Source organism: Rhizomucor pusillus, assembly GCF_041956525.1.
Source record: "Rhizomucor pusillus strain CBS 183.67 unplaced genomic scaffold VTP01scaffold_9, whole genome shotgun sequence".
NCBI classification, from domain to species: domain Eukaryota; kingdom Fungi; phylum Mucoromycota; class Mucoromycetes; order Mucorales; family Lichtheimiaceae; genus Rhizomucor; species Rhizomucor pusillus.
Genome location: NW_027192151.1, coordinates 553,841 through 564,012, shown reverse-complemented (window position 1 = coordinate 564,012; position 10,172 = coordinate 553,841). Strand labels below are relative to the sequence as shown.

Genomic DNA, 10,172 nt, shown 5'->3' with positions numbered 1-10,172 from the left:
TTCGTCTTTTTTTTTGTTCGTCATTTTCACATTTCACTTGTCGCGTCTTGTCGTTTTGGATTTTTATAACTACAAATTACATGGGATTTTTATTTAAACAATCATCTAAACGAGATACAGAATGTCTGATAAATCCGTATAAATCATGTTGTGAAACTTGATTGCAGGCATCAGTAATTCTACTTTGGAGACTCTCTTCATCGAGCATCTTCGCACGTTTCAACTTGCTTGTAGACATGTGGCTATTTTACCTCATTTTATAGAAAGTTATTGTGTTGCGTAACTTTTCCAGCTGTTCCATGTATCAGCTCTTTTTTATCTGATAGGACACAGTAAATATAGCTGCAGCAAGTGATTATTTATAGAGAATATGTCCTGGTACGACATGTATTGGCCTCCATACTCACCTTTTCTCAATTCAATCGAAGAATGCTGGGCAAAAATCAAGGCAGGCTGCCGTTAACATCGACTTCGCGAAAATGAGACCATCACCCAGAGGATTGTGGAATCGGTTAGACAAGTGTCACCTCAAGATTTGATAGGTTGGATAGACCACTCTGTATCTTTTTTACCTTTCTGTGCAGAAAAAATACAAGACCTATGATTTTTTTTTGTTGGTGAAATTTGCGCGCAAAAAAATATTCGAAGAAGTGCGAAAAAATAATCGAGAGAAAGCGCGAATAGGAGTTAGCAAAAGCGCTAAAGAAAATTTATCCAGACCCGCGAACTATTTCCGGCACGACTGTAATAAGAAAAAAACGAACCAACCGGCCCTGGTTGCAAAGCGCCAGCGCATGATATGGAATCCATGGACAGCAGCAAGAAAGAAAGCCATCATATTTTTTATTATTATTCGTTGCTACAGTAGTTTACGGTGCAAGCATTTCTTCTTCAGGCGCATTTCCAGGCGCATTTATGCGCTCCGGCTATTCGGATTTGCTTGCCTTGGCAAAGCTCGTTTCAAAATCGACGTCTGTGCCCATAAGCCTGTCCCAAAAATTGGTAAAGCTGCCAAAACTGCCCTTGTTGCTCGAGTGATGCCAGTCGTGACGTCGAGTGCTTTGGAAAATAGACGGGAATAGGTTAAAAATCGTGAATGGTAGTTGATAGCCGCTGTGAGCATTGAACGCCATGGATGCACGGCTAAACACAAACAGCAGATACGCCAAAGGATGCACATTGAAAATGATGGATCCACCAAACACTGGAATGATGTCCTTGAGCATCAAAAAAACCATCAATGCCACGGCCTGACTTTTTTTTTTTTGGCAGCGTCACCTCTAAAAGATTGTCAAGGTACCCTCCATAGTCAGAGGCAATCCCAATAGGTACATAAAATTCATGATGCTGCGCAATTAGTAGTTATAGATGCAGCACGAACACATATTAGCATTTGGATTCCAACTTACTGGCTTGTGAACGTATTTGTAAACGCTGGGAAGATGCAGTAATCGATGGCTCCAGTAGAAGGCTTTTTTTTGAAAGGGTCAGTGTCATGAGCTTGCTGGCTCTTTTTTTGCGGGTGCACTTACTGGTATCTTCAAACGCAATGCAGATCAAGTACTGGCCGAGCAATTTTAGTGGTGAAGGAAGTGGACTTGTCAAGTCAAAATCGGTAAAAAACCGCCAAGTGTAATAAATGGCAGAGTAGACAGCAGGATTGTACACAAAGTGCAAAAAAGCCATGTCGCCTCGGGCTTTGACCACTAATTCAGGGTTTGGCTCTTTGCCCTTTTGAATGCGCCACTTCTCCCACCAGCCGTGCTTCAAGGCATAGAATTGAATGGTGTTGTAGACAAGAAACGGTAGATCGTAGAAAAGAAAGGTAAGTACAACAAACGCTCCCAGGTTTCCGAGAGAAGCAATAAGATTCGTCACTGCAGCTTCCCAAGCTGGTTGAAGAGGGTTGATAACAGTATTGTTTGGCATATTGAGCGTATTTTTTTTTACTTGGCATATAAACCTTTTCGTAGTATCTCACAAATCTTAAATTATCACATTACACGTAACTCGTAGTCAATCCTCTTCTGGATGGCGTGATAGGCAGCAGATTATGCATTTTTACCTATCGATTGCGTGATAATGACATCCTGTCTTGCTTTTTCAGTCTCCGTTGTCGATTATCTCTTTTTCTCGTATACCACGAGGGGCAAATTGTTCACAATTGGAAAATATTGTGATAATTTCCTGGTGAGATTTCCTGACTTGTATCTTGCTATATAAAAAAAAAGGCTATCGACTTGCTTGCCGGGATGCCTGTTTTCCCTGCTAAAAAAAATGAGTGACAACCCTCAAGCTAATAATGCTAGCGCGTTGGAAAAAGCTGGTGGTGTTGCCGAGCTGACAGCTGATGAGTTACGATTGCAACAACTCGGGTACAAGCAAGAACTAAAGCGTGAGCTGAATGCCTTGTCAGTTATCGGTATTGCTATGTCCTGTGAGTATAAGCGAAAAAAAAAAGGTATCGACGAGAACTGACACGATCCAAGCCTTGAATCCTCCACTTTCCATCTACCCATTGCTAGGAAGCGTACTCAGCAACGGTGGCCCGCAGGGCGTTCTCATTGCTTGGCCGGTTGTCTTTGTATTAACTATTTTCACGGGTCTTAGCATGAGCGAAATTCAATCAGCATTTCCTATCAGTGGTGGAGTAATGTGATGATTGCTTTTTTTTTAACGAGGGGCTGACTGAACGCATCTTGTTAGTTGTATTTTTGGTCTGCACAGCTTGCCGGGAAAAAATGGGCACCTTTGGCCAGTTACTTTGTAAGTTGGCGTGTAACGACCGACCCCAGTTCATGGTGCTCATCCACAGTAATCCACCGCCATCCAGACAGGATATCTTAATTTTATTGGCATGGTTGGCATCAATGCTTCGGTGGTGTTCACAGCCGGGCAACTGGTAACCGCCCTTTTGTATTTAAATGGAAAGCTAACGGACGACGTGGCCATCACGTCCATGGAATGCAAGGGGATTGCTGTGGCAGTTTCCTATGGCGTCCTTTTTATTTCGACCCTTGTCAACTTGTTACCAGGAAAACAGCTTCATAAAATTGGTCAATTTTTCGTTGTCATGAATGTCGTATTTTGGGTGCTTCTTTTAGTTTTGCCCATTGCGCTGACTGCTTCTCAAGGTCATCCCATCATCCCACAAGCAACCCTGTGGAAGACGTTTATCAACAATGCAAGTGGAAAAAAAGGAGAGGATTCACCCGCCTACAGTTGCTAACACGCCAGCATTTCTAGACTGGCCTTCCAGATAACTGGGCCGCGGTTATTTCGTGAGTCTAACGAAGCAAGCAAAACTAAAGCGGGCGTGTAGCCACTAACTTGTAAATTTCAGAATCATTCCAGCGTGCTTTATCATGGTAATGCGCTTGCATATTTAAATCTAGTTAATCAGTGCTCAACGTTTTCCCTTGTAGGTAGGATATGATTCAGCTGCGCACATGAGTGAAGTAAATACCCTTGGCGAAGAACGCAAGAAACGCTGAACATTGACGACTTCTTTACACAGGAAACCTCCAATCCCGCCATGGTAGGCCCTTTGGCAATCATGACAAGTATCTTTGCGGCAGGGATATACGTAAGTGATATGATTTAGGCTTTGGAAAAAAAAATTAATGGAAAGTGCAGGGATGGATCTTACTTGCCGTTGTCTTGGCTACCATCCCTTTTGATTCCTACGCGACGCTTGGGTCATTTACCTCTAGCATGGCGGTGGATGCCTTTTTCAACAATTTTGGAACGGCAGGCGCCAATGCGATAACAATACTGCTGGTAAGCGCTATCTTGTGCGGGTGGTGTTGCGCTTGCACAAAAGGGTGCACCTGCTTATACTTTTTTTGTCATAGTTGATTCTCGTTTTTGATGTAATCATCTCTCTGCAAGCAACGCAGGCTCGTCAAACATTTGCTTTTGCTCGTGATGGGGCGCTCCCTGCAAGCTCATTTTGGCATCAACTTTCTGGCGTTGCCAAACTGCCACTCAATGCATTGGCTCTTGTTACTGTTCTGGATGCCCTTGTCATCCTACCAGCCCTGGGAAGCTCTGTGGCCCTGAACGCCATTGTGTCCATTGGCACGATCGGCGGCTACTTGACATGCAAGTTGCGGAAAGAAAAAAAGGTCGACTATATTTAATGACGCATTTGTCCCACAAACAGATTTGATTCCCATTACTCTTCGCGTTGTGCGCCACAATTATTTTAAGCCAGGGCCATTTAGCCTTGGCCGCTTTGGCATTCCTGTAGCCCTCATTGCATGTCTCTGGCTCGTATTCGCCTCGATTGTTCTCCTCCTGCCAACTGAGGGGCCAACGCTTCCGGCAAGCAATGATGCTGCAGATCTTGCTGCCTATTTTTCATCCTTTAATTTTGCGTAAGTGTATGCTGCCTGAAACCGGCGTCCAGAGTTGTTCACCTTTTTTTACGGCAGTCCATTCATGATTGTTGCCTTCTTGATCGTCATTTTTGCCGCTTGGTTCCTTAATGTCAACAAGTGGTTTGCAGGACCACTGGTCATTCTAGAGTCATATCCCACCACTGACAGTGAAGCAGAGGAATCGTTCAACGAGGAAGCAAAAGTGCCCAAAACATGATTAATCTGCAAGCTTTCTTGACCCAGTTCTCAATAAATCGCATTAACAACCGTACCTGTCTGGCACATCTGCACGCGAGAATAGCACCCGCTCCTCCTGTTTGGCAGCGCATCCCCACCTTTTTTTTTCCTGCCCAAAACCCGAGTTCCTGAAAACACCAGTTCCAACATGAATCAACAAGTAGATTTTTATTAATAACAATAAGTATATTTAGCCTATGATCGTCGTTGGTTTTCGGCCTAGTTGAGCATTTAGTTTGCAGTCAATCATACCGAAACGCGCTCTCTCTCCTTTTTTTACCTGATACAATCCAATATAATAGCCACTGTAGTACCATGCCATGATAAGGTTTGTAAGAGCATCGTTGTCTGCGAGATAGAGTATGATGAGTCCATTTTAAAAGAGATAGCGCTGGTATTTTTTTTCTTATACACCTAAGGGGAGATTAGAGCCAAATGCCGGAGGAGTAGGCATGGAAGAAGAGGGGGGAGGGTATGCTGGAGGCGGAGGAGGAGGATGCTGTGGTCATGGTGTATAGGAAACGGGATAAGGCGGGTGAGGTTGATGCTGGCTATTGGTTGCCGCAGCCTCCTAAGTCAAACGAGTGAAAAATAAGCGGCCCCGGGGTGAATTTCATGCACCTTACCTTTTTGGCTTGCTTGTATCTTCGACTATTGTCAAGCGTAAAAAAAAGTGAGGCAATGGCACCAAATGTATTCATGTAATACCTTTGCTCCAGCTTGGTTTGTAATGGATCGTCGTAATGGACTGTCATGTTTGGGTTGTGATGGTGCTTACAATAGCAATCAAAAAGCTGTTCCAGGGAAATTGTACGTTTCAGTGTTTGGCCCTTACCTTGTAGATCCTACAGCGTTGTGCCAAAACTGTAACATGGAGGTGTCGTCCCATGAATCCTAATAATAGCAAGCGAGTCAGGTACGCTCCAGTAAACGTAAGCGCTATTCTTACGGATAAAGAGTCTGTCGTGTCCTTATTTGCGCTCTGTGTACCTGTATTAATGGTTCCAAACATGACAGGGATCTTTGACGCGGGAAAGAAAGAGTTGCAAAGAAAAAATAACGTCTGCTTTGAACAAAAATGGACATGCAATTTCTGCCATACTATTTATTCCAAAAATAAAGTCGCAAACAAAAAAAAATACAAGTTGCATACAAAAAAAGCAATGAGCTACAAAAACTTCGTCAGTATAAAAAAGTGGCCCAATGAAAACAGTTGCACCAATGGATCAGACATGCACTTACCAAATGATTCTAAACGAGAGGGTCCTTGATATCCTTCCTTTTCTTCTTTTTCAACTTACCTCCGTACTGGACACTGCCTCAAAGAAGCAGCATCCCACCTAAAACAAGTAAGCAAAAAAAAAAAAAGCTCCTTGTAGACCAGTTTTTTGCTGGCGGTGTCTTCTCCAATAAAAAAAAACTACAAGAATTACACATATTTAGCTTTTCAATGCCATGATAATGTGAGGATCCTTTACCATTGTCCAATTCATTTCGGACAATCAGATACATGTTGGAAGCAGCCGAATAGTCGCGATTCCAGAAGAGGTCACAGTTTCTACAGTGCTTGACTCCATACACGGTGCACCCAGCACGAACCCCATCATCAAGTTGCCCTTGGCAGACGTTCCATCGCTTCAAAAAAATGAGATCTCGTTGTCTTTCGCCTCCCCGCCTTTTTTTTTCATGACCTACCTGCGAAGATAAGTATTCATCAACATGCGCTACCAGTAGCAGACCCCGGGTTTGCCGTTCCAGAAGGTGTTGTCGAGTCTTATCGGTTCTGCCAACCATATGTCCAGCATAATGGACATGGTCTCGACCAATCATTGCGGCACCAAAGCCAACCAGGTGGATCGGGCTGGTGCTTGGAGGGTCAACAGTGCCATGGTATTGTTGTTAACTTCACGCATGGTGCTACAAAAAAGTGTCACCTGTGCCATGTCTCTACTTCTTTTAGGCTGTTCTTGCCTGTTTGAGGTTGAGATGTTCAGAAATGCGTTTTGCAATTCTTTTTTGGTGCGACCAGCTCCTCCCATTGTTCAGACACCAGTTAACGAAGTGCATGCACGTTTGCCCCAAAGTTGGCACCAATACGGCCTTGATAATTGGTCAATTGCTGAGCATACTGTGCTTGGGTGGCATCATGTGGACTTGGATCATCGGCTGGATGGAGCTGTTCAAGCATGTCCCATCGTTTGCTGTTCAAATTCGGCAACTTGCTCGTCGTAGCGGTCCAAGGCAATGAGTCTTGCAGCAACATCATCGTACTCTTGCTTGATCAGCATTTGTCGTTGTTGCTTTTTTTTTTACCTCGGTCAAGCCAGACATTAGGCGAAACTTGACGAACCCTTTTATGCGACGTTCAAAGTTTTTGACAATGTGTCTTGTTGCATGCAGCTTGGGCCTTGCATGTTACGGTCAGTTGGGCTGAAAAACCTTGGACAATGTAGATGTCGCCGTTGAGGCTTCCAGTGAAAACGTTCCAGTGTTGTTGAATGGACGCCGGCATGCCTTGGCGAGGAGGAAATGGTCGTTGTCGGATCAGTTTCGTCACATTGTATAGACCTTGATGCGAGAAAAGATGCTGTGTCAAATCAAATGGATGGTGAAGTGCGAAATCATTCATGAATAGTTGCAAGCGGGTCATGACTTGTCGAAGATAATCTGATGCTTCATTGACACGTTGTAACAAAATGCAACGATATTCAGGCCTCACAGCCGCGTTGTATGAGCGGACGCGCGTAAAGGTTTTGTGTTGGGGTATCCGTCGTCTGAGGAACTCGTCCTTACGCAATGGATTGTTTGGACAATGAGGAGGTGAGGCAGTCGCATGCCCAGGCATACCGCAACTTGCACAGGTTGGACGGACATTAGGGTTTCGAGCTGCATCCTGAAAATTGGCGATCGCGTTCCTGGACCATCGCTCGTCATGGTCGGTTGATGTTGTGGCCGTTATAGCTATCAACAAAAAAATCAGAAAGATTCACGCTTGGTAACCTTTTGGATAGACCACTTACGTTGGGCTTGGGGGACATGGTTGGGGCATAATGGATGGCCACTTGACCGGTGATGAGGAGAACCACAAGAGCTACAAAACCGTAGACCTAAATGAAATAGATAGAGTAAGATGGATTCAGAAACCCATTATTTTATACTTACCAGCGCGATACTTTTTGGCTTGTTGAATAGTGGAATAGGCTTGCTCGCTGGTGACTCCATTTTGGGTTGCGAACTGATCAAGGTCGTTTGTCAGTTGTTCAAAAGTACGCTGGGGAACGTTGATAGGCATCAAAAATAGAGAATGCAAGTGATGCTTATCGCCACCTATCGGTGGACGCCCTTGAGGAGCAACTTGATTTGACATGAAAAGCAGTGATGTAAAGATAAACGTGAAAAAACAAGCAAAGAAAAAAAAGAGTGTACAAACGGAAAAAAAAAGAGAGCGCGCGCGTTTCTGCCCGCGTTTCTCCCGAGGCACTTTGTCAGCCAATCCAAAGCTGGTCAGCTTCGTCGATAATTTCATGCACGCATAAAGAAAAAAAGAGGAGGAAAGGCATGGTTTTGACTTTTCCTTCGCTTGCATTTAATTGTTTGTTCGTTTCTCGGATTGGTTGTGACTGGTAAAACACCAAGAGTCGAATTGGGATGATCCCCACCAAGGATCAAGCACAAGAATATCTCATTGACCACAAGCTGGAATATGTGTGGAAGGAACTGAAACAACAGCGAACCAGCATGCACTGAGCACACAGTACCGTAGCGTACGGTACTGTACTTGGACTACTTCATCGTATACTTACTCGAGCAAAGGTTTCAGCAGGCTTGATAGTGGTGTATGCTTGTTGGTAAGCCCATGCATTATGCGCAGCAATTTGGGAGACATCAATAGTATGTTGTGCAATGGTAGACAGAGGTACATTGATGAGTACCAAAAAGCAAAATGGGATTGTTTCAAATGATTGCTTTTATGAAGTTTTTAGTATGGGAATGGGAATCCTGTTGTTTCAAACAAGTTCTAATAAAATATGTCCTCAAGCATGTAGAATCAATCTCTTTTCCTTTTTTTGAAGAACATCATGCCATCGTCACTCCCATCTGAAAGCGCAACCGAAGTGACTTTATTACCCCCATGCCCATGATGTCACCTGCTATCGATCACCTGTGCGTTATATTGCCCACCGGCGCAACAACGATCCATTATACGACTTTATCTTAAAAGATATCCAATGGAGCCTCGATTGTGGGTAGTCGCAGTTGGCATTGAAAAGCAAGACGGATACACTAGTACCGCATTGGCATTATTACGGGAAGCCTTGCAGCACCATCCACACGATGAATACCTTTTGGCCTTGCAAAGTAAGTACTCACTGATATGGGTTTTCATGAAGCACTACAAGTTTTTTCAACATGCCATAGACCAACTGTGACTCGATTACATTTTGATGTCCTTTTTTTCACAGTAAAAAAAAAATTAGTGGAACAATCGTCAATGCTAAATAGCTGCCCACTAACGGGTAGGTGCTACAAAAGAATTGACATTTTGAAGAGGACTTTGTGAGCATAACTTACTACTGCTTTGGCCTTCAAAACGCATTTTGTTTTCAATGTCCTCCTTAAAAAAATCAATGTGGTCCCCTTGTTTCGATGACAGTGGCATTTTCATGATTTCTCTGTATCCTACATTCTTGGATCCATTGAAAACAAACGAGAAAGGGTTTAGTCACGGATAATCATAACTTCTACGTGGCCTGTGCAGTCCACTTGCACATGTCGCTGCGCTACCTTGTTTTTGGAGGCACACTCAACATTGTATTCGCGTTTTCTTCGCCAGGTACTTGGTCAGTTTGTTTATTCTGGGTGTACATGCTCGTCACTTTTTGACGTGCTTTGGTATTTCACTAAGTAATCAAGTAATCCATTGTGCTAAACTCAAAGTCTTCTACAATGTCCGCAGGCACTTTAACCTTACTATCTCCAGCCTATTCATATATAAACACTGGAGAAGGGTACAAAAAAAAAAAAAAGCTCTGGAGATCCCCCAAAATGTGATCGCTGTTGCTTTGCTGTCTACTGACAGCTTACTAAACTTACGAAATGATTTTTATTGGGAGTGCGACTTTTGTTTTCCTAGTAGGCGAATTTACAGTGTTTCCAAATCAAGTTGTCGCTGGTGAAAATTTGTCTTGTCACTTTAGCGATTTCTTTTTGTCGTCTTCTTTTTTTTTTTTTCTTGTCGCATTTTCACTCGTCGCCTTTTTTCGCGCCTTGTTGTGGGCTCGTTGCAAATAAAAGAGTATCATGAAATATTTCTGGGCGGTTGCAAAAAGCAAGTTGAAACGTGCGAAGATGCTCGATGAAGAGAGTCTCCAAAGTAGAATTACTGATGCCTGCAATCAAGTTTCACAACATGATTTATACGGATTTATCAGACATTCTGTATCTCGTTTAGATGATTGTTTAAATAAAAATCCCATGTAATTTGTAGTTATAAAAATCCAAAACGACAAGACGCGACAAGTGAAATGTGAAAATGCGACAAAAAAAAAGCGA

At 43.4% G+C, this 10,172-nt stretch overlaps 7 protein-coding genes across 7 annotated transcripts; 2 read left to right on the top strand and 5 right to left on the bottom strand.

Moving 5' to 3' along the window:
- Positions 1 to 926: 926 nt before the first annotated feature.
- VTP01DRAFT_10721 (uncharacterized protein) lies at positions 927 to 1,929 on the bottom strand (the record flags this gene model as incomplete). Its single annotated transcript, XM_069379115.1, has 4 exons — positions 927 to 1,217; positions 1,279 to 1,347; positions 1,410 to 1,471; positions 1,533 to 1,929. 4 exons carry the CDS (start codon positions 1,927 to 1,929, stop codon positions 927 to 929), a joined length of 819 nt encoding a protein of 272 aa, XP_069239121.1.
- Positions 1,930 to 2,277: 348 nt separating this feature from the next.
- VTP01DRAFT_10720 (uncharacterized protein) lies at positions 2,278 to 3,494 on the top strand (the record flags this gene model as incomplete). The annotated part of the gene is made up of 7 exons (XM_069379114.1): positions 2,278 to 2,437; positions 2,490 to 2,650; positions 2,707 to 2,766; positions 2,834 to 3,184; positions 3,247 to 3,281; positions 3,344 to 3,368; positions 3,426 to 3,494. The coding sequence occupies 7 exons, from the start codon at positions 2,278 to 2,280 to the stop codon at positions 3,492 to 3,494; spliced, it is 861 nt and encodes a 286-aa protein (XP_069239120.1).
- Positions 3,495 to 3,535: 41 nt separating this feature from the next.
- On the top strand, positions 3,536 to 4,599 carry VTP01DRAFT_10719 (uncharacterized protein; the record flags this gene model as incomplete). The annotated part of the gene is made up of 5 exons (XM_069379112.1): positions 3,536 to 3,586; positions 3,637 to 3,780; positions 3,855 to 4,104; positions 4,166 to 4,379; positions 4,437 to 4,599. The coding sequence occupies 5 exons, from the start codon at positions 3,536 to 3,538 to the stop codon at positions 4,597 to 4,599; spliced, it is 822 nt and encodes a 273-aa protein (XP_069239119.1).
- Positions 4,600 to 4,814: 215 nt separating this feature from the next.
- VTP01DRAFT_10718 (uncharacterized protein) lies at positions 4,815 to 5,073 on the bottom strand (the record flags this gene model as incomplete). The annotated part of the gene is made up of 3 exons (XM_069379111.1): positions 4,815 to 4,838; positions 4,900 to 4,967; positions 5,034 to 5,073. 3 exons carry the CDS (start codon positions 5,071 to 5,073, stop codon positions 4,815 to 4,817), a joined length of 132 nt encoding a protein of 43 aa, XP_069239118.1.
- Positions 5,074 to 5,124: 51 nt separating this feature from the next.
- On the bottom strand, positions 5,125 to 5,374 carry VTP01DRAFT_10717 (uncharacterized protein; the record flags this gene model as incomplete). The annotated part of the gene is made up of 3 exons (XM_069379110.1): positions 5,125 to 5,190; positions 5,246 to 5,270; positions 5,328 to 5,374. The coding sequence occupies 3 exons, from the start codon at positions 5,372 to 5,374 to the stop codon at positions 5,125 to 5,127; spliced, it is 138 nt and encodes a 45-aa protein (XP_069239117.1).
- Positions 5,375 to 6,121: 747 nt separating this feature from the next.
- Positions 6,122 to 6,885, bottom strand: VTP01DRAFT_10716 (uncharacterized protein; the record flags this gene model as incomplete). The annotated part of the gene is made up of 4 exons (XM_069379109.1): positions 6,122 to 6,235; positions 6,315 to 6,486; positions 6,554 to 6,590; positions 6,678 to 6,885. 4 exons carry the CDS (start codon positions 6,883 to 6,885, stop codon positions 6,122 to 6,124), a joined length of 531 nt encoding a protein of 176 aa, XP_069239116.1.
- A 99-nt stretch (positions 6,886 to 6,984) lies between these two features.
- Positions 6,985 to 7,986, bottom strand: VTP01DRAFT_10715 (uncharacterized protein; the record flags this gene model as incomplete). Its single annotated transcript, XM_069379108.1, has 3 exons — positions 6,985 to 7,580; positions 7,640 to 7,726; positions 7,782 to 7,986. The coding sequence occupies 3 exons, from the start codon at positions 7,984 to 7,986 to the stop codon at positions 6,985 to 6,987; spliced, it is 888 nt and encodes a 295-aa protein (XP_069239115.1).
- Between the last annotated feature and the right edge of the window lie 2,186 nt (positions 7,987 to 10,172).